We start from the raw sequence: 19,582 nt of genomic DNA, 5'->3' as shown, positions 1-19,582 counted from the left end.
CTAAACTGATCATGACTGAAAACCAACTGTTTGCAATGCACTACATGCTGAAGTGAGTTTGTACTCTGCCTGACACATGTAATTCTTCACCCACTCAACTTCAACTGTAAACAAATAGGACAGCCAATATTACTTTGACAGCAAAGAGGTATGTGTTATAAATATTACCCAACTTGACTGGATAAGCATATATCTGCATTCAAATATCTCTGCAAATGTGTCCTTTCAGAAATTATTAAATCAGTAAAATTTTGTGCAAGACTACATATATTTTTAATGCATATTACATCAATGCTACAAAATTGAATTGATGTAAGTAGAAAGTGGCACTTAAGTTGACCGTTAGCTGACAGACTGACAAACACCACCACATCGTACGTGTTTGAAAAGAGCAAAAACAATATCGCAACCAATAAAAGGAAGAAATCTATGTTGTTTTTTGCCATGGCATATTGCACACTTGATCACGACAGAAAGATTTACGACAATGAACTCTATAACCCTTTAAGGACATACATTGTACTATTTCAACTCTACAAAAGAACTTCCTGAAGGGGAAGAGAAAATATAGATTGCAATGCAATGTACACTGAAAGCGTGAAATGATCTGTCCTCATAGAACTTTGCACCGATGCATGTTGAAACTGTCAACAAAGCCAACAACGTTCATATCTTTGGGGGAATATTTCTCCCCAAGTTTGCCCTGCCGACATGAGTTATGTCTGTACAAATATGCCGCCCAAACAGGTCAACTTGTCTCCTCTCTATACAGAAGCCAGTCATTCTGGCTAACACTACTATACGCATCTTGGCACTGTCCATATCACTTTCAATATGATCACACGACTTGACAGGTATGTACACAGACTGCCTGTCAATGCCAAATTTTCATACTCCTTTAATTTAGGAGTTTTTTATGAAGTCACGATCATGTAAACATAGCTCCGACTTCCGTTCTTTTTTCTCTCTCTCTAACATACAGTACATTTTGTATGTTCACTTTCTGTGTGACTATGATGCCTGCAGATCATAAAGTCATACTCCATAACATAGCAAAATGCCTTGAATCATTACACATGACTATGAGTAGGTTAGGTTCAATGAAATGTAACTTTGCTGCTATTTGTGTGTAAGTGTATCCCTCTCTCCCAATAGCTATGCGTATCTTCCTTTCTATCTATATTTCCTCTTTATCTATTTATCCATTCTTTCATAAATACAAGGAATGAAACACCACACACATATAAGTATAATGCACAAAGTACTAAATCAAGTACAGGAAAGGAAAAAAAAGCTTATGAAATATAACTTTGATATTTTTTTCTTGTTTTTTAAAATACACAATTTCAATTATATCAAAGTGCATATTATGAAAGTGGATATGGAGGAATATGTTTCACAAGAAAGTAAGACAGTTCATCAAATCATACAAAACAAGGAACACTATTCACTACAATATATGACACAAAGTGGATTAAGAATTGAGCGCTGGCACATTCTAGCAACATTAGGGTCTAGAAAAGGAGACTAACTAGGAACGAAGGAAACCTATAAAGCCATAATAAACAAAAAGGGATGTATTAAGGATATGTGGTTACCATGATGACTTGGTCTTTGGCCGGCTTGACCGACTGGTCATCCTCCTGGGTCAGTGCGCCCATGAGGCCCGGCAGGGAGGGCTCTGGGTGACCATTGAGGAGGGGGTGGGGCATGGATGACCCTTGACCCTCGATCTTACTATCCATTCCATTCACTGCAGGGAGACGTGAGTATACCCTCATCATTATTATGTATAAGAAATATCACTCATTCACTTCAAATCTCGAAACCAGAAGAAACTTCACGAAAGCCAGATGAATATCAAGTCAGATTACATCTTCACATCACAGAATCAGATCACAATCAAAAAATAATAATTTTTGACAAGATGCACCATTAGAAAATACTCCACTGGACTATTTTCGAATAAGAAAAAAAAAAAAGAAGACACATTCTAAGGTTATAAGACCATGATTCACAAAACTTCTGAAGTCTATATGACAGAGCATACCTTTTCCATCATTGGTATTTGACGTTGTTTTAATTTACTTTGTGTGCTTTAAAACTGGAATTGACATTGAGTAACCAAATATTTGGAAACACAGATACTGTGACACATACCATTTACAAAATTCATTATACCACAGTAGGATGGTAATAAAACTGTAATCATAACACATTTAGAAATTGATGATACATGAAAGACTGATTTGATATACTAAAATTAATCAAACTCATTTTATCATCATGAAAATAAACTAGATTATCCCACACACACATGCACACACACATGCACACACACACACACCCACACACCCACATACATGCATTCATGTACACACAAATCCACGCACACACTAAAACTTGCATGGAGATTTACGATGAAATTTAGGATTGATGATAATACAATATAGATAATAGATAATAATAGATAAGGATATGTCTACCATATCGTCGCTGGGGTGACAAGACCTTGTATCTCAAATTTTGGTGAAAATGACTTTTTTGCATTAGTGGTCAAATAATCGGTTAAGTGATGTCCTTCCAAATCCCAGCTGTCTTACCCCAAAAATGAAGCCACCATGGCATGTCAAAGGAACGGTTATCCCATTCAGTATAGTGCTTTGGCCGCCATGTTTTTTGGCTCTCCTGAACATTTAACATTTTTGAGATACGAGGTCTTGTCGCCCCAGCGACGATATAAATCTTTTATTCTCTATCTATCCATAATGTAAATTTGTATGATTGCATTTGAACAACTTATGTTTTTCATTGTGCACCAGTGAAAAACATTACTGTTTTCATGAATGAACACACAATCGATACTCACATCATATCATATCACGTTTGTTCATATACCGTTACATTAGAAGTGTTATTCTACAAACACAAATCAGCCTGCCAACGCTGACTTGACTGAAAATATCTTCCCTTTTCCTCTTACCTGTGTATTCTCCGCTTCTCCTTCCCGCACTGGTGTCTGACATACCCGATAACTGCAGGAAGATATATGCACCACCAGAAAAATGATATTATCCTTCTGTATATCTGGTGTGACATACAAGACATGCACCATTGACCTGGATTCATTCCCATGGTATCAATATAAAACAAGAAGAGCAAATTCACCCCTCTATCTACCTAGCAAATTATGTAGTTTGCAGTCTATCTATTTATACCAATCTTGCTTGTAATATATGAAGAGTTTTAACGCAAAAAGAGTTAACCCCATTCCTGTCAATTTGAGACATTTGCAATTAAACCTGCTGAAACACATAGAAAATGATATGAAAATATGGGATATCTCTTGTAATCTCCTATAACTTCAAGAATATTCCATATTGTGCAAAAAAAAAAATGAAGTATCACTGTGAAAGTTTAATTTTGCTTTATCTGATTATGGACTGATTATGGACTTACCTTAAAATTTAAAAAATGGTACTTAACCCATTTTTGCAATCAAACTCTTCATATCATCCCTCGCAAATCTAATCTCTTGTTTTATCTATCCAGCTATTTATTTTTAATACGTCCAGTAAAGTTCCATCTCCCTTTGTAGACATCTATTTGCATTTTCAATCTGCAGGGTAACTCGTTTGTTGCTAGGCAACGGCAGAACCAAGTGACCATCTCAAAATATAAGCAATTACAGCACCATGACTCATATGTTTGTAAATCACATTAATACCACATCATCCATCTTACAAATGAAACCATCTTTGTGCTCAATTGTATATTTGAGGGTCCTTACAAAAATAATACATTATCTATAACAGCTGATATAGGGATGGATAAGTACTGCTAAATCATGATTTCTACACATACATGATTGTTTTTTATTCATGAGATGTAGTACACCATTGACTAGGAGTTAGAAGGATTGTAGAGCCTGGGATAGCTCATATGCTGTTGTATCAAGACTCAAATGACTATTGACCATACGATAGTTCACGTATGACAATGACTTAAATAACTAATGATTCATGGATAGTACATCTTAGACTTTGCCTTGCATAACTATTGGTGTTGAAATGGTAAAGGCTGGATTACCATTTCATACGACTGATCCGGACATAGTATGTTTTACACTGATACTATACATGACTATTGATGCTTGGGATAGCACAGAGTGGATATGACTTTGCAACTGCTGATGTTGGGATGGTACAGTATATGCTGAACTCTGACTTATATGACTTTACTTTATATCCATTGTGAGAAAACACATGCTGATGATGGTGCTATAGCTCATAAGACTATTGATGCTGCAATAGTATAATTATGTTGGACCTTGTCTTAAATGATGGCATAGTACATGTTGAACTTTGACCTGAATGACTATTCATCATGGGATAGTCATGTTGGGCCGTGACTCACATGACTATTGATGCTTGGTTCTCTGCCCTGCAGTGAGATTCTCTCCTCCGTCTGTGAGAGGCTGTCGGGAAGCGGGGTTCTCGGCGTTGGAGGCGCACTCTGCTGATTCTGGCTCCCACTGCTTGTCGTTGAATTCTGAACGCACAAATCGTATCACGTTGCCATTGATTAGCGATAAAATGACAGTAGTTTCCATGCGGTCATAAGGTCATTTCATCTGGGAATGAACTGGACATCATAGTAAATTAACTCTTGGGATATTTTCATTTTCTTCCACTTGAAAGTCATATCAAATAAACAGAAAAAATACTCCTGAAATATGAGCTATTAAAGAATATTCTTGTACAGAACATCTTTTGAGACGATTATCAAATGACTATGTACAGACTTGCTTGAATACTCCTCTAGCATCACTGGAATATCTAAGAGAACAATTCTACAACATCTGGCTGTATACGAGTGTCACAATAACTCCCATACCTCAAATCGTCTTCTCAATGTGTTGATGAGGGCAAGAGTAGATCGGAGATTCCCATCGGTGATTTCTAGAAATCAAATCAGAGTTCAGTGAGTCATCACATATACCATCAATCATACATGTCATCGAATTCATGGAAAAGCAAATATAATAAAGTGTATTCAAACATTAAACATAGAATACAAATTTTCTCAAAAGGTCTTAGAATATCCCCCCAAAAAAGAACTTGACATCATGATACATGTATATTACCCTACAATGCTCCTACAGCCCATGTGATATGAGGATGGCAGGTTGTGAGAGTTATATGGGTGCCAGTTGTTGCACAACATCACACCCATTACTGCACATTATGACATTTTCAAATTTACCCAATCTTCCTTATAATCTTTCACATGACGCACAACTCATCTCCTCTCAGCACCCATAAAAAGCCAAAATAACTACAGGGTTTCAAATGAAGTATGGTGTGTCAACAGAGACATTCTTTTTTCATAAAGTAAACTGCATACTCCAGAGTGGACTTCTCATGCAGTTTGTCTCCTCTGCAGCAAAAACTCCTCATCATTTGCACAGGGGGAGTTGTCTTCCGTTGTCATAGCAACGAGGCAGGAAAGACAAGCCTTGAAAGACAGGTGACAACTCGCCGCACTCGAAAGTGATTGCATTCACGGGCGAATGCACATTTCGCTTCTTGACGGAACGGCAACTGTCGTGGCCCCGTCTGCCCCGTGCGTGTCGCCGTTATCTATTTGCCTCGACTGCTGAAGCGGAGGAAGCGAAGATGAGCCAACAATTTCACTGGAGCGAAACAAATATTCCTCTCAAACCAAGACGACTATGAATGACCCCTCCTCCCCCCCCCCCCCCCAACTCTGGTTGTGCTAAAAAAGCCAACCCAGCTCTCGATAAGATTGATATATTGCTTACAGAGAGACAGAGACAGGGAAAAAAAATCCAAGATGCTCTATTCTCATCTTCTCTGCCAGGTGTTTGGTGGGGGACCACTTTCCTCCCAGATACCATGGCAACCGGGATGAGGAGATTGGAAATGGAGAGATAGCTGATGTGCTCCCCTCAGAGCTTAATCAAACAGAGAGCGAGGGAGAGAGTGAGCAAACACCTGGTCTTTGCCAAACAAGAGGTCTGACCCAGCTCTGATAATCATTAAATCTTCCATCTCTTTACTTGAACCTGCTGGTCACACAGTGTAAGGGTAAATGAAATCTAGAAAATGCAGTAGATGACCAGCATACTTTATTAGGAGACCTACTGTAGTCAGCTGAATTATGAAAAACCTTCACTTTTTGCTGAAATCTCTCCTCAAATTTAACACAAGATTCTGCTTTATTAAGAGCTACTCATCAAAAATCATCAATAATGAGTAACCAAGGCATTGTTTAAACTGGTGCCACAGAGATCAAGTGCGCACTGCACTTTACAGCCAATGCTTTGGAAGGAGGAAAAAATATGGAGACTATCATACCTTCAGCATTAACCCCCCTGGTGTCGAACCCTTTCGTTTGCAGGAATCGCAGGCAGAGGTGGATGTTCTCGATCCTCTGGGCACGAATGATGGGACGCGTCTGGATGCCTTGGATTTTCTCATTGACTGCAATAAAACACAACAATAAAGAAAATTTTAGTCTTCATAATCATACATTTTTCCCAACAAATTAATCTACCACAGATGTGGATGAAGAATGAGATAATGAAGTATCATGAGTGTCCCAGATCCATAGTTGTGATTTCTTGGGAAATCATCTCCAGGAGTTTTTTGTAAGCTTCATAATGGAAGCTGATAAAACTGCCACATGCACACATTTAAACAAATGTACTGATACATCGCAATATTAAGAATAAAGACATCAGTTAGCACTGAACGCATAATACTTCAATAGCATCTCATACTTCTACACACAAAAAAAGACAACAGATTGAAAGCTGCATAATACACAGTTATTTTGTGTCAAAAGCAGGGCTGGAAGAGATTTTATCTTTTAAAGGTAACTTGAAATCATCAACAAGAAATGAAAGAGACAGGGTTTTTTTTTTTCTTAGTACAGTGCTAAGAATCATCTGATGACAATTCAATCTTATCTTGCAGTAGAAGGTAATGATAAAGAAGTATATTGACCTTTTCTTCTCTACCACAATTTTGCAATTCGTTGAAAGTCAGTTAATCAAATAGCTAGCCATGGGGGTAATGATTTATGTTCTTGGCAATTCTCATATTTTATATTTGAATCCAGTAATACCAAGTCACACCGATATAATTTTCTGAAACATTAAAGAAATATAATACCAAAGCGGTAAAGATATATTCCCCACACAACTTCAATATCATAAGCCTCAAAATAGGAAAACAAAACAGGACCATACTGCAACGAGAAGTTTGTTGAATCATTCCTGCTGTGAAGAACTCTTTTACTACCTTGCAGTAACTGAACATGCCCTATCACTATTTGAATTACTTTTCCATGGACTGTGTGTACACATTCACACTCCAGTGGTACTGGCATTAGGTGAATCTGTGTGACTTGACAACAAGAGATACATAAAAGATGACATTCTGGACGATTAGTCACCCTTAGCTTGACAAACAGACACCTTAACCCCCCACACTGCCGTAACTTAGTCGAACCCGCATCAAAAGAGGGCCAGAATTCTAACTGTGTGAGTGGGCGGGGCACTACAAAGTTATGAGGTGAACATCCAGAATAGAATTATCATTTTCTCATTATATCCACCATTCAAACAAACACACACACACTATCTCTTAAACTGAAAATTCTCCTACCTCGACACTCCTAACTATAGACTCTGATCATCATAAGAAAATGTGGACAAAGTACAATTCACTAGTGCTAAGTTCCTTGCAGCCCACGTCCCATCTCTCTGGTGCTATATCTCAAGCTTGTTTTGGAACATACAAAATGTATAACAAAACTTAATTGATCTAGGTACATGACACATATATATTCCAATGACAATTAAAGATCAAGAATACATTTATTTGGTTTGAATTCAGTTCTAAGTTTGTAAGAGGTATAGTTGGGCTTAAGAAAGCTCTATTTTAAATAACAAGTTCACCTTCATATACATGTGGATTAAGTGAATGCAGCAATATTAGTAGAACACATCAGTGAAAGTTTGGGGGAAATCGGACAATCTGTTCAAAAGTTATGAATTTTTAAAGTTTCTGCTTAGTCACTGCTGGATGAGAAGACTACTACAGTGTATGATGTCACATGCGTACAATGCTTTAAGGAAAATGTAAAGAGAATTTCACAAAATTTTTCTTGTTGAAAAAAGTGTACATTTCCTCGACTCGTCACTGACGTAATATTTTTCCCTCTTGCCTTCTGGAAGAGGAAAGTCAGGTGTTCTTTTATTAATCGAGATAAGTGAAAATATGTTGAATTTTCTTTATATTTTCTTTATATCGTGATTTATATGTGACATCACAAGCTACAGTAGTCTTCTCATCCAGCAGTGACTAAGCAGAAACTTTAAAAACTCATAACTTTTGAACGGATTGTCGGATTTCCCCCAAACTTTCACTGATATGTTCTACTAACATTACTGCATTCACTCATTCCACATGTCTATGAAGGTGAACTTGTCCTTTAAGCAGGAGAAAGCTATTCCTGCTTAATCAAGCTATTAAGTAGGAAAAAAAAATGAAAGTCAAGTGGGAGATTTTGCAAAAATGGCCTAAAAACAAGGGATCTCCTTCTGGAAGTGGGAAAGTTGGAGTCTGTGCACACACAAGTTTCTGCATTCATGTCACCACATTACTGATCACTCATAATGGGGAAAATTTTTACAGAAATTAGCACAAGAAGTACAATTTGATTTTAAACCCACAAGTTTTATCTGATCTTTTAAACTGTCTTGAAATAGCCTTTTGCCCCAGATCACATGCTATGTACTCCACAGCATTCAGCCAAGGAACTCCCCGTTCTCCACCCCACCGCCCATTCCGTCTGTAGTATTGTACCATTCAGTTTTCCTAAGAAATCGCCGAGATTCCAAGATTACCTGGACCCAATTCACCCCCATAAAGGCCCAACAAACAACTATTGTTAAGCCATGACAGACGGTGACATATTCGACAGGTTTGCCCCGGCAAGTGATCTGCTGCCATTAAGTGCCAATTGCTGGCTCGACACCTCATACCAGAAAGAGAAACGGCTTCATTTGCTGGGCTTCTGTTTACTGAAGACAAGGTCTGTCCTCCTTTGATACACACAACACTCAAAACTAGGAGGCTGTGGAAACAAGATATTAAAGCTTTTGGTGCACTGCTCACAGAACAGTGTCAAAGTTAGAACTTATTCAGTATCTTAAAGGGACTGTACAGTACTGGTTGAGGTGGGGATTCATGTTTTGAACATTCCTAAGTGAGATAATGAAAAGTCTCTTATGAAATATGAAAGAACATGTAATTTTAAGAAGGATTCAACGTTTATTTGATGAAAAGTGGTTTTCAAATGGCTGAGATATCCCAAAAAGTGCTAATAATAAAAGGCGACATGCCACAACTTTATTAGGATCTCTTTGTTTCACCTTGTTTTTGGATATCTCAGCCATTTCAAAACCGATTTTCACCGAATAAACTTTTGATACCCCTTAGAACTGCATGCTCTTTGACATCTCATAGAGTGGTTTCTGAATATCTCGCAAAAAGTTAAAAGCTAAATCCTCACCTCGACCAGAACTGTACACACCCTTTAACACCACAACTTCAGAAGCATATTGGGGAGAAAGAGAAAGGAAGGGGGGGGGGGGAGAATATCTGGTATTTCTGCCACTAGCAACGATGTTGAGATATTGTATGACAATATTACTATACAAGCACGGTGTGGTGAGCTGACATGTGTGAAACACAATAGCCAACAAATAGGCAACAAATTTGTGAAACTTGTCACCACGCTTTATTGAGCTGTGACACAAATGAGCATGACGGGTAAACAGAACCTGACTGCCCAAAAGCTTTGTGCATTATGGAAAACGATGGGAAAAGTTAGGGTAGCGGAACAAAATTCTTACAGTCAGCTCAATGTCGGGCATAGTGGTACTTCTCCTATCACACAATCTTATCATACAAATTAAGTGGTTGTAACACATACAAATCGTGTGACAAAACTGTCATTATACCATCAATTTACACTTGAGGCATGCTTGCTTGACTGACAACCTACAAACTGTGGATAAATGTCCCAGAACAGATGAGGGGGTATTGAGGCAGTTTAGCTCCCCAGCCTGAAATATATGGAAAATCTTTTGAGACCTGAAATTGTATGCTCAACAGAGGGTCAAATGCTAAACCTTCAAGACTTTTGATGTTTTTTTCTTCTACCATCACTCCGAACCAAACAAAATAAAACTATCGTGGGGCTGGAGACATGAAACTTAGATATGATGGAAGCATCATAACAAAATGTATGAAATGTGTTGAGAGGGAAATGTCTCACCAGAAAATTAATGAAGGCACAGTTTGACTGAAAGCGGCATCTCTTTTCACCTCCCTGCTATCAGAAAGACAAGTGAATGATGCAGTGCCATTTTAGACAGACAGTACATGGGGTGAAATATTCATATAGTTGTATTTGTAGTAGTAGAGCATTTAACAAAGCTATCCCAGTCATATACATGTAATTATAAGTCATCACCGTTTTTCTTACAGAATGTGATTTTATCGATTTTGTAAGGGGGGATACCTTCCCTGTCGTAGCAGTGTGTAAAAACATGAATGTCAAATTTTTGCTTGCAGTATATAAGACAATTCTTTTTTAAATTATCTAAGTATGTACATGTGTAGAGAATGTTATATTCATCAACAAAAGAGAAGTTTTTAGCAGGTGACATATATTCCTAGGACTTAATGGTTGTTCTAAAAGGCCCACAAAATGCAACGATAAGAGACACATGGAATATAATCATATTCAATTGTCTGCTAATCTTTGCTTCTCCCTTTTTCCCCTATCTTCTACTTTTATTCAAATGGACATTCTCATTGAGGGAAAATACTCCTGGGATGGCATTAACCATGACAGCAGTATTGATTTACAGAGTTAAAGGGAAGATAAACCCCAAGAGCAATGTGGATTGAGTGAAAGCAGCAACATTAGTAGAACACATCAGTGAAAGTTTGAAGAAAATCGGACAATCGATGCAAAAGTTATGAATTTTTAAAGTTTTGGTGTTGGAACCGCTGGACGAGGAGACTACTAGAGGTTATGACGTATGAGTGGACAACAATACCAAGAAAATATAAAGAAAATTCTACAAAAATCCATTGTTCATGAAAATTACAAATTCTATCAACTTGATATTGACATATGTTAGGGGTAGCAATTATTCCCCCTGCTTTCTGAAAGAGGTTGGTCCATTGCTCTTTCATAATTCTAGAAAAGTGAATTTTTGTTGAATTTCCTTTATATTTTCTTTGGATTGTTGTCCACTCATACGTCATATCCACTAGTAGTCTCCTCATCCAGCGGTTTCAACACCAAAACTTTAAAAATTCATAACTTTTGCATCGATTGTCCGATTTTCCTCAAACTTTCACTGATGTGTTCTACTAATGTTGCTGCTTTCACTCAATCCACATTGCTTTTTGGGTTTACCTTCCCTTTAAGAATCTACTCCACACTTACATGTTTATATAAAGTACACCATACAGGTGTACATTCAAACAAGACTTCCAACTCAATCAGCTCCATAACCAGTTGATATCACTGTACCTGTGTTTGGAGCATCCGCTCTCTCTTCCAAATTACATACTACAAAGACTCAATCTACAATTTAGTTTCCTGAGGCTTCACAGAGATTCTAGGATTTAAGCACACAAGAAGATTTACCCCCATCATCATATCTAAGTACACGAACTGCAGACAATTTCTCTAACAATGATTTTTGCACTGATATGACAAAAACTCCACCCTACAGGCTTTGGGAAAAATTGACAGGTAAGATAAATACAAGTCATATCTCTCATTATACATATTTGACAGCTAGGCAAGTGTAATATATTGTACATGTATATCACTAAGGCTTGGCTGTAGCCCTATAGCTAGTGACTTTGTCTGACAGTATATAGGCCTATTATGCCTTCATTATTGGGATGCTATGTTGCTGTGAATGGGCCGTTCAGAATTGATCTATAGTGAAGCCTCCATGACGAGTTCACAAGCAGACTCTTGCGAATGGTGTTATGAATCATGTTGAGTTATTGCCCCTTGACAAATCAAAGTCATAACCTGGTTCATATACCCCACTCACAGCAAAACAAGTGCAAGGTCCTTTGTCTCATCTTGTGTATTCAGCTTAATATCGGGCCTCATCTCTTTTGTTGCTCGGCAGGCACAAAATGTTCTCTAACTTGTATAACGTTCAAGTCGAGTGCTTCCGTGAATGTGGTTACAAGTTGTTACATCCTAAAAGGAATACAACACAAAGGAGAATACATATGTTGGTTGTTATTGTGACGATTTTACGTTGTGCGGCATTCCAAAGGCACACTGTGTATGGGGCGTGCACTGTACACTTTTGTGTCAGGTTGACACCAAAGAAACTGGAATCCCTTTCAAAGTGCAACAATAGGTTCCCATGTGTACACAGACCATCATGTACTATATATTCCACACACCATTAACTTTGCCTTTCTTTTCGACATCATTTTTTTTTTTTCCATGGGCAGGAGTAAAAGGATGTGTCCATAGGAAAATCTAATTTTCTAAAGTAGGAGCAAAAAGCAAACCAAAGGTCAAGAAATTACAATAGTCATTTGCTATGTTCTCTCAATTTGTACATGACTTCATTACATGGAAAATAATACAGTGGCATTTACAATGAAACAGTATGCAGGATACAGCGGCCTAGATTTACAGTCTTATTGTAAAGCAAGGAGAGGTGTACACTAAAAAAATAGAAGCAATTTTGGCATATCATTTTTCTTCTTCAATGCATTGGAGGTGATAAGGGCGTAAGGCAAAAACACATGAGCATAATCATGTAGCAAGAGTAATATCATGAAAGCAAGTATGCAGTTAGCCATTAATGCCAAGAAGGTATAATAGGTGAGTACTGCCTTGCTAATACTCAGTTTACAATGGTGGTATTGGTTGGCTTCTCTTTTACCATATTATACAGGATTTTTTTTTTTCTCTTTCTTTTTCAGGAGGTAGCCCAGCTTGGCTCAGTTTGCAAAGCGCTTGTGCATCACCATTGTCTCTTGCCTGTCTTCAAGCTTTGCTCAAATGGACAATGCCCTGGTAGGTTAACCCAAGGTTATGTTTGTCTAGTTCTTTCAAGTCGTTCATTCAAAATTTGAAGCAAAGAGGCTGCAGGTGCTAACACCAGGGATAATACTGCCTCGCCCCTATATAATAGAATATTACCAGATGCACAGCTTGAGTTCACTTAGTGTATGCATCTTTAGTTCGAATATGTACAAACAAAACTTGCACTTCATTAAACACAAATACACATACATTTGCAGTGTGGATTACTGGTTCCTCTAGCCTACGAAAAATGTTTTGTGTAGAATCAAACAAGTAGATTCTACAAAAATTTTCTGGGATACATGTACATGCAAGTGAATAAACTGCAAATAATCAAAATTCTTTGCAAACTCCAATTTTGGGATATTACTGGTTGTCTACACTTCACACAGTGAGCTTGAATATCACATACAAGTAATTCTATAATTCCAATAGATATATTCTATTGACTGCAGAGACTCCAACTCTCCCGTTTTCGACGGGAGATCTCCCGCCGAAAGCCCATTTTTGCAAAATCTCCCGTTCTCCCGCTTGAGATTTGATTTCTCCCGCCCTGGCTCTGCGTCTCCCGGTGGAAAGGATTTCTTACTTATTGCTATCGTATGTTGAAAAAATAAGCCCTAGATAGCACCAGAGAACATCTAGAACCCTAGGAACTTCGCATACATCAACTTGGAGTCTCCCGTTTGCTAGGGGTTTCGGACGGGAGAATCTCCAGATCAGAAGGTGCTTGGGGTTGGAGTCTCTGTGACTGCATAGCATGAATGACACAGTATCTTCCACAATTATTTCACAGTTATAGTATGCAATATCTATATCTGCAATGTCTACATGAAAATGTCTAATATTCTTTACCATGGATCTAGCTTTCAAATATTCAGATATCAACAAAAAACTTTCACTGAATAAGCCACTACTGCTGGCAGTGTCCGCAAAGAAGAGGAGCAACTCCCATCTGTCCTGAGTCAACAAAACCTACTTCGTTGAAAGTCTGCATAGTAGTTAAAAAATGCGTTCAACCGACAACCGTGCCATTTCATTTGTGGAATCTCGAACAGAATTCCTCATTCCTATAAACTTTCAACCTCCCAGTCAGAGCAGTTTACCCAAGATATCGGGTTCTGCCCCGACACAAGCCGCCGACCTCCAAGACAAATCCCCTCCGAAATCTCTCACCGTGGCATATAGGACGCCATGGCAACCGCGTCACACATACCATGCCACTCACCAACCAATGGTCACAGTCACCTCAACCCCTTCTGCCATAACACTCCACAAGCAAAACAATCAACGTCAGTAGATGGAGTCAGACAGGGGCCCGGCACACAGTGATATGATGACGATGTTGAATGGGCCAGAGTGTCTGTGAGGACTGCCACAGCTGTGGCATGGGGCGTTCTTTAAATGAGAAGTAATATTTTGATAGCTTCTTAAGTGTCTGCCTTCTGTTCACTGTCCATTGCTAGGAACCAGTCTCCCCCAAAGCAGCTAGACTCCTTGCAATATGCCTTATAAATCCTGGCACCAGGGAAAGGAAGAAGATGTACTACCTTTGTTTCTATTCTGGGTCTGTGTCTGTTGATTTTACACAGTCCTTTTTGTGTGTGTTATGGCCATTCAGCGTCCATCACAGTTTTTTTTTTTTTCATTTTCTGATCTTTTTTTTTTTTTTAATCCAAAAATGTCTTCATATCTCTACCATGAATCTCCACTGCTTCAATATTTGATTACATAGATACCATTTGGAAATAGTCCGAAGTCTGGAGTAAGTTTCATCAAGACTAGGATGAAATCGGAGGAAGAAATATGAAACCCTGCACTCAATGATGTTCACGTCTCTCTGTTCTCTCCATAGCTGATGACCCTTGACCTTGGACTTGGTGTTGTACTGTGAGCTAAACTGGACCCCTTTATTCTTTCAGCGCCAACGATAGGCTGGCTCATGAAACTAAACCAGGCACTGTGTTGACGGCCTCTCTAGTGACATAATAAATCAGAGGCAACTGTAATCACAGTGAATCTTCCAGTATCACATTTTAAATACTAGGAAGAACAAAGATCATTGAGGAACAACAACAAAAAAAGTGCCATGCATTTGAGACAGAGTTAATTACAAATGCTGGAATTTGGGACACCCGAGAATAGAACACCAACACTCTCCCCATGGATATGAAAAGGAATAGAATTTCTAACCCAGCAGATCATGACACAAAATGGTGGAGTCTAGTAGTTGCAGAGGATATATCAGTTTACATGTCATATATTGTTCTTTACTTGATGCATTGAATACGGCATATACTGTAGGTTGTACACCTTTTGGCCCGAATTCATGGTTTAAACCATGGACAATTTGTATGGAGCACCATGTGTCACATGGCCTATTTTGTTACGAAATCAGTCATTTCATCAACAAAATGACCATTTCATGAACAAAATAATTATTGCGTCGACGAAATGTTGTTACTTCTTTGGGAAATGATAATTTCGTTAAAAAAATGACTGCTTTTGTAACGAAATAGGTCATGCGACTCTTGGCGCTCTATACAAATTGTCTATGGTTTAAACCATGATTTCAATTGTACCACCTTCATGAATTCGGGCCTTTATGTTCAGTAGTATCCTAGAAAGATCGAGCATGTCATCTACTAAATTGAGTCAATCAGCATTCATTCTGTGAAAAGCATGTCACAATCTACATACAAGAAATGCCTCTACATCCATGTCACTTTCAATCTCAAGGAATCAATACACAATCTTTGGCAGCAGTTGCATTCTTTCAATTTCCCATCTTATTGTCCCAAAAGTGTACATTGTATGTAACGCAAAAGAAAAACACTTCCTACAAACACCTGTTGCCTTGCTGGCTTGATCAGGAAAGTTTGCATAATTAATTATCTTTTTCAAAACATGCAACAAATCATACAAGAACAATATTGATAGATGGAGAGGGGGGTAGAAAAGAGCTTAATCTCCCAACACCTCTTTGGAGCCATGCGTCTTCCTCAGAATCGTTATCTTGACACCTCCATCTTTTCTTGTCACTGGGCGGGACATTCAACTCCTAATGCCATCCGCCACAAAATATCTTGTTTGCAAAACCGATCATGAATCAATGAGCTACAAGTCATGCAGCCTCTACTGAGAGTGAGGTCTACCTGCGCTCATCATTTCATTCTGATCTGATAGCTAAAAGGTCAATTTTTCACCGTTTGTGCACATGGAGGTCTGAAATGGGTAGACTAACACCCTCTGGGGACATCTTGTGGATAACCCTGCATAGACATGGTATCTATGAAGGAGCTTGGGGGATGAGGCATCATCAGTTGGAGTAATTGCAGTATATCCCATCATTGTTGGTGAGGAGTAAACGGTCATTGAAGCCGAGACAACAATAATCGATATCCAGCAGGGGGAAGAAATCAATATTGACCAGAAAAGGCTGGGGCCGGCAAGCGCTGCAGTGGTCATGGAGTGGTGTGTGTATTTTTTTTTTTCAACCGCTGCTTTTGACTCCGCGAAAGGTCATTCCACTGAATGGGGGCCCAGGGTGAGCCCCCACCAGTGGGCCTGGTTTTGATTCCTGTGCAAGGTCTTGATGGGTATCCAGATAATTAAATCTTTCTTCGATAGAAGTGCTTTGCAATGCTGCAACCATACGTGTCTGTTAGCCTAGACTACACCAGGGCAAAAAAAAAAAAAGTTCACAGCAATATATGATAACCTTGCACTGTACACTAGCTCCACAGAGTGGTCACTTTTTGTGCCATAGCAAAATCTAAAGGACAGTAAGATAGGGAGCTATTCAAATGTTAATGAAAAGAAAAGAAACAGTGAATGGTAGTTTTGTATGAATGCCATATCTTTTATCTGAATGTCTGAAATGACTTAAATGTATGTATGCATAAACTATATTCATCTATCTCTTGGATGAATAAGCACACAGCTGTGTAATTAACAACACAATTGACAACAGAATTGACAATGACAACAATATAACTACATTTTACCTTGGAGCACACAAAATAATACAATAAAAAGCATGCATGATAAAGAAGATTTCATCTTTGAATGAACCTAGTCTACAAGTCTAGTCTAGTTTGCAACTAGTCTAAATCAAAATTTATTGCTACCTGTCTTCCACAATATTAAGAAATATTAACTGAACTTAAAATTTTGCATCTCTGTCGAAACATTCAAAGCGGCTTAATGAGCCAAACATTGGTTGTTAGCACTGCGTCACCAACACAAAACCTGAAAAGGTGGATATGAATGCAGCATTACTGCCTCTTGCTGCTCTGTATGCACAATGTGCACAATGCAAAAAAATTGAAATCAATACTATGAAAGAACCCCACCACCCCACTCATTAATCTTATCTCTCTAAAAAAGGAGAAGTGAGACGCTTCCATTGTTTCCACGGAGACAAGTCACTGCGGAGAATATTTTCGCTTTTGTTGTGTCACGCGGGGAAAAGCATACATTATTCAGGTGCATCAATAGAGCTGGCGGTATCACATAACAGCCGAGCACTTAGCGAGGACACCTAATACAAAGCAACTTGATCGATACTGGTATCGTTCTTTTCATCATTAAGCTTTGTCTTCGTTGAACCGCGAATCATTTTGACACTACCAAACAAAAGGACAAACTTAAAACATTGCAGGACTGAAATAGGCCCCCGTGACTTTGCCACAAAACATGAAAGGAGGGATGAATATTTTCCTGAGCAAAGGTCAGTCGTTCAAAAAAATCTTGACCCAAATCAAGAAAATATGATCTTCTTTTCAAGCGATAACGTGGTGGCAAATTGTATGGCACACCATTCACCGTTTATCTATGTCAATAATGGTCATTGTAGATTCGCATCACAATCAAACGATTTCACACCCAAGGACAATCCATTCAGCAACGCTGATCAATATCTTAATTATTCAGCTCACTCCAGACCTTTAGAGCAGCGAGGCTACTTGCATGTTGTGACATGGCCCAAGCAAAGATTGTTGATGTTTTGGGGCTGGAATAACATTCTGTTCAATGAAACTGTATCTGTGTATGAAGGCAACCCATTACCTGGATTATACCACATGTGACATGACATTGAAAACCAACTTTACGCTGTCTTGGCTGTTCCGTGTCTGCCATTTTGATTTGTTAAAAGCTTCTCATACACTTTATGCACTTTACATTTAATAGGGGACCCATTCAAAGTAATTGCATTTAACAAAATCTAATTTTTCATGAGGCATTAACATTTACAGAGACCCCAGGCTCTACTCAACAATGATGATAATCACTCACAATTAGCGCTAAGACCCTATTACTGAGCCACACATTACCCTACGGGGGTGTTAAAGTAGATGGATTAATAACCCATGCCCACGCAACACAAGCCATCAAGACGGCATGTTCATGTGAAGAGTGGTCGCTCACAGTTTACACAAGCAATTTCATTCTCCCCTTTTATGACAACCATCTCGCTGATCATCAAAAGCCTAAATTAGTCCCAAGCTCAACTGAATCAGCATAAAGAGATTGCCAACATGCATGGAATGTCATCGAGGCTTACACTAAACCGTTTTCATCTCTGCAGTTTGCACATTCACATGAATTCATGTGCACATAATTCCGCTGCTCATAAAACTGCGCTTACATGGCTGCCTCAGTCAAATCCGAATATGATATTCATATCATTGGTAATTTAACAAGCTGAACTCAAGGTACTTGCACCTGGTAAAAACTAGTGTATGAAGTGGAAAAACAAAAGAATACAGAATGATTAATTGCAGATTCACAACATACAACCATATCCCACAACAACAAATTACCAATAAAGAGTCAGGTTCTGATTCATGATAGCCATGTCTTTGTTAGACTTCTTCATGCCTTTATGTTGAGAAAAATATTGATTGGCCATGATACACCACTGCTGTAAAGCTTCTTTCAAATGACAAGGTTTATCCTGTTGTTGGTTCCTATAGCAACACTTAGTGCTTTTGAAATAAATGCCACCATTCCTGACCTTCACAGTATACCTTTGAAAATCTTTGCAAAAAAACAAAGAGATCAATGTAAGGAATACCATAGAAACGGATGTGTTGAAAAATGAAAATAGTTTTGCCCATTCCCACAAATGCAACATTATCCAGACATCTCTACATGATAAAACTTTGAATATTTCGCTTTTCTACACCAGTTTCAGTTGCGAGCATTCAAATATCCCTAGTTGGAGTGGAAAGCTTTGCAAGAAGTTTCATGGGAAATTTGTGGTCACAGTGGCAAAACTTTGATATCTTCAAAGATAACAATCTTAAACATCTCAATATTTTGCCAGTGTGACCACGGCTTCGTGAAAGGAACTGATGTGGGGAGGAGTGTCTCATGTTTGTAATCGTTGCAG

General features: G+C 38.5%; 1 protein-coding gene across 1 annotated transcript in view; it reads right to left on the bottom strand.

Moving 5' to 3' along the window:
- Positions 1 to 19,582, bottom strand: part of LOC140230753 (uncharacterized) — a 44,774-nt gene that overhangs the window by 12,156 nt on the left and 13,036 nt on the right. Inside the window, exons 3-7 of the mRNA XM_072310893.1 lie at positions 6,381 to 6,506; positions 4,897 to 4,961; positions 4,417 to 4,551; positions 2,984 to 3,035; positions 1,599 to 1,753 (exon numbers count right to left, since the gene is read on the bottom strand). Coding sequence (XP_072166994.1) covers positions 1,599 to 1,753; positions 2,984 to 3,035; positions 4,417 to 4,551; positions 4,897 to 4,961; positions 6,381 to 6,506 — 533 coding nt within the window. The remainder of the gene's footprint in view (positions 1 to 1,598; positions 1,754 to 2,983; positions 3,036 to 4,416; positions 4,552 to 4,896; positions 4,962 to 6,380; positions 6,507 to 19,582) is intronic.

This window comes from Diadema setosum, chromosome 1 (genome assembly GCF_964275005.1).
Source record: "Diadema setosum chromosome 1, eeDiaSeto1, whole genome shotgun sequence".
Classification (NCBI taxonomy): Eukaryota; Metazoa; Echinodermata; class Echinoidea; order Diadematoida; family Diadematidae; genus Diadema; species Diadema setosum.
This window is presented reverse-complemented; position numbering and strand designations above follow the sequence as displayed.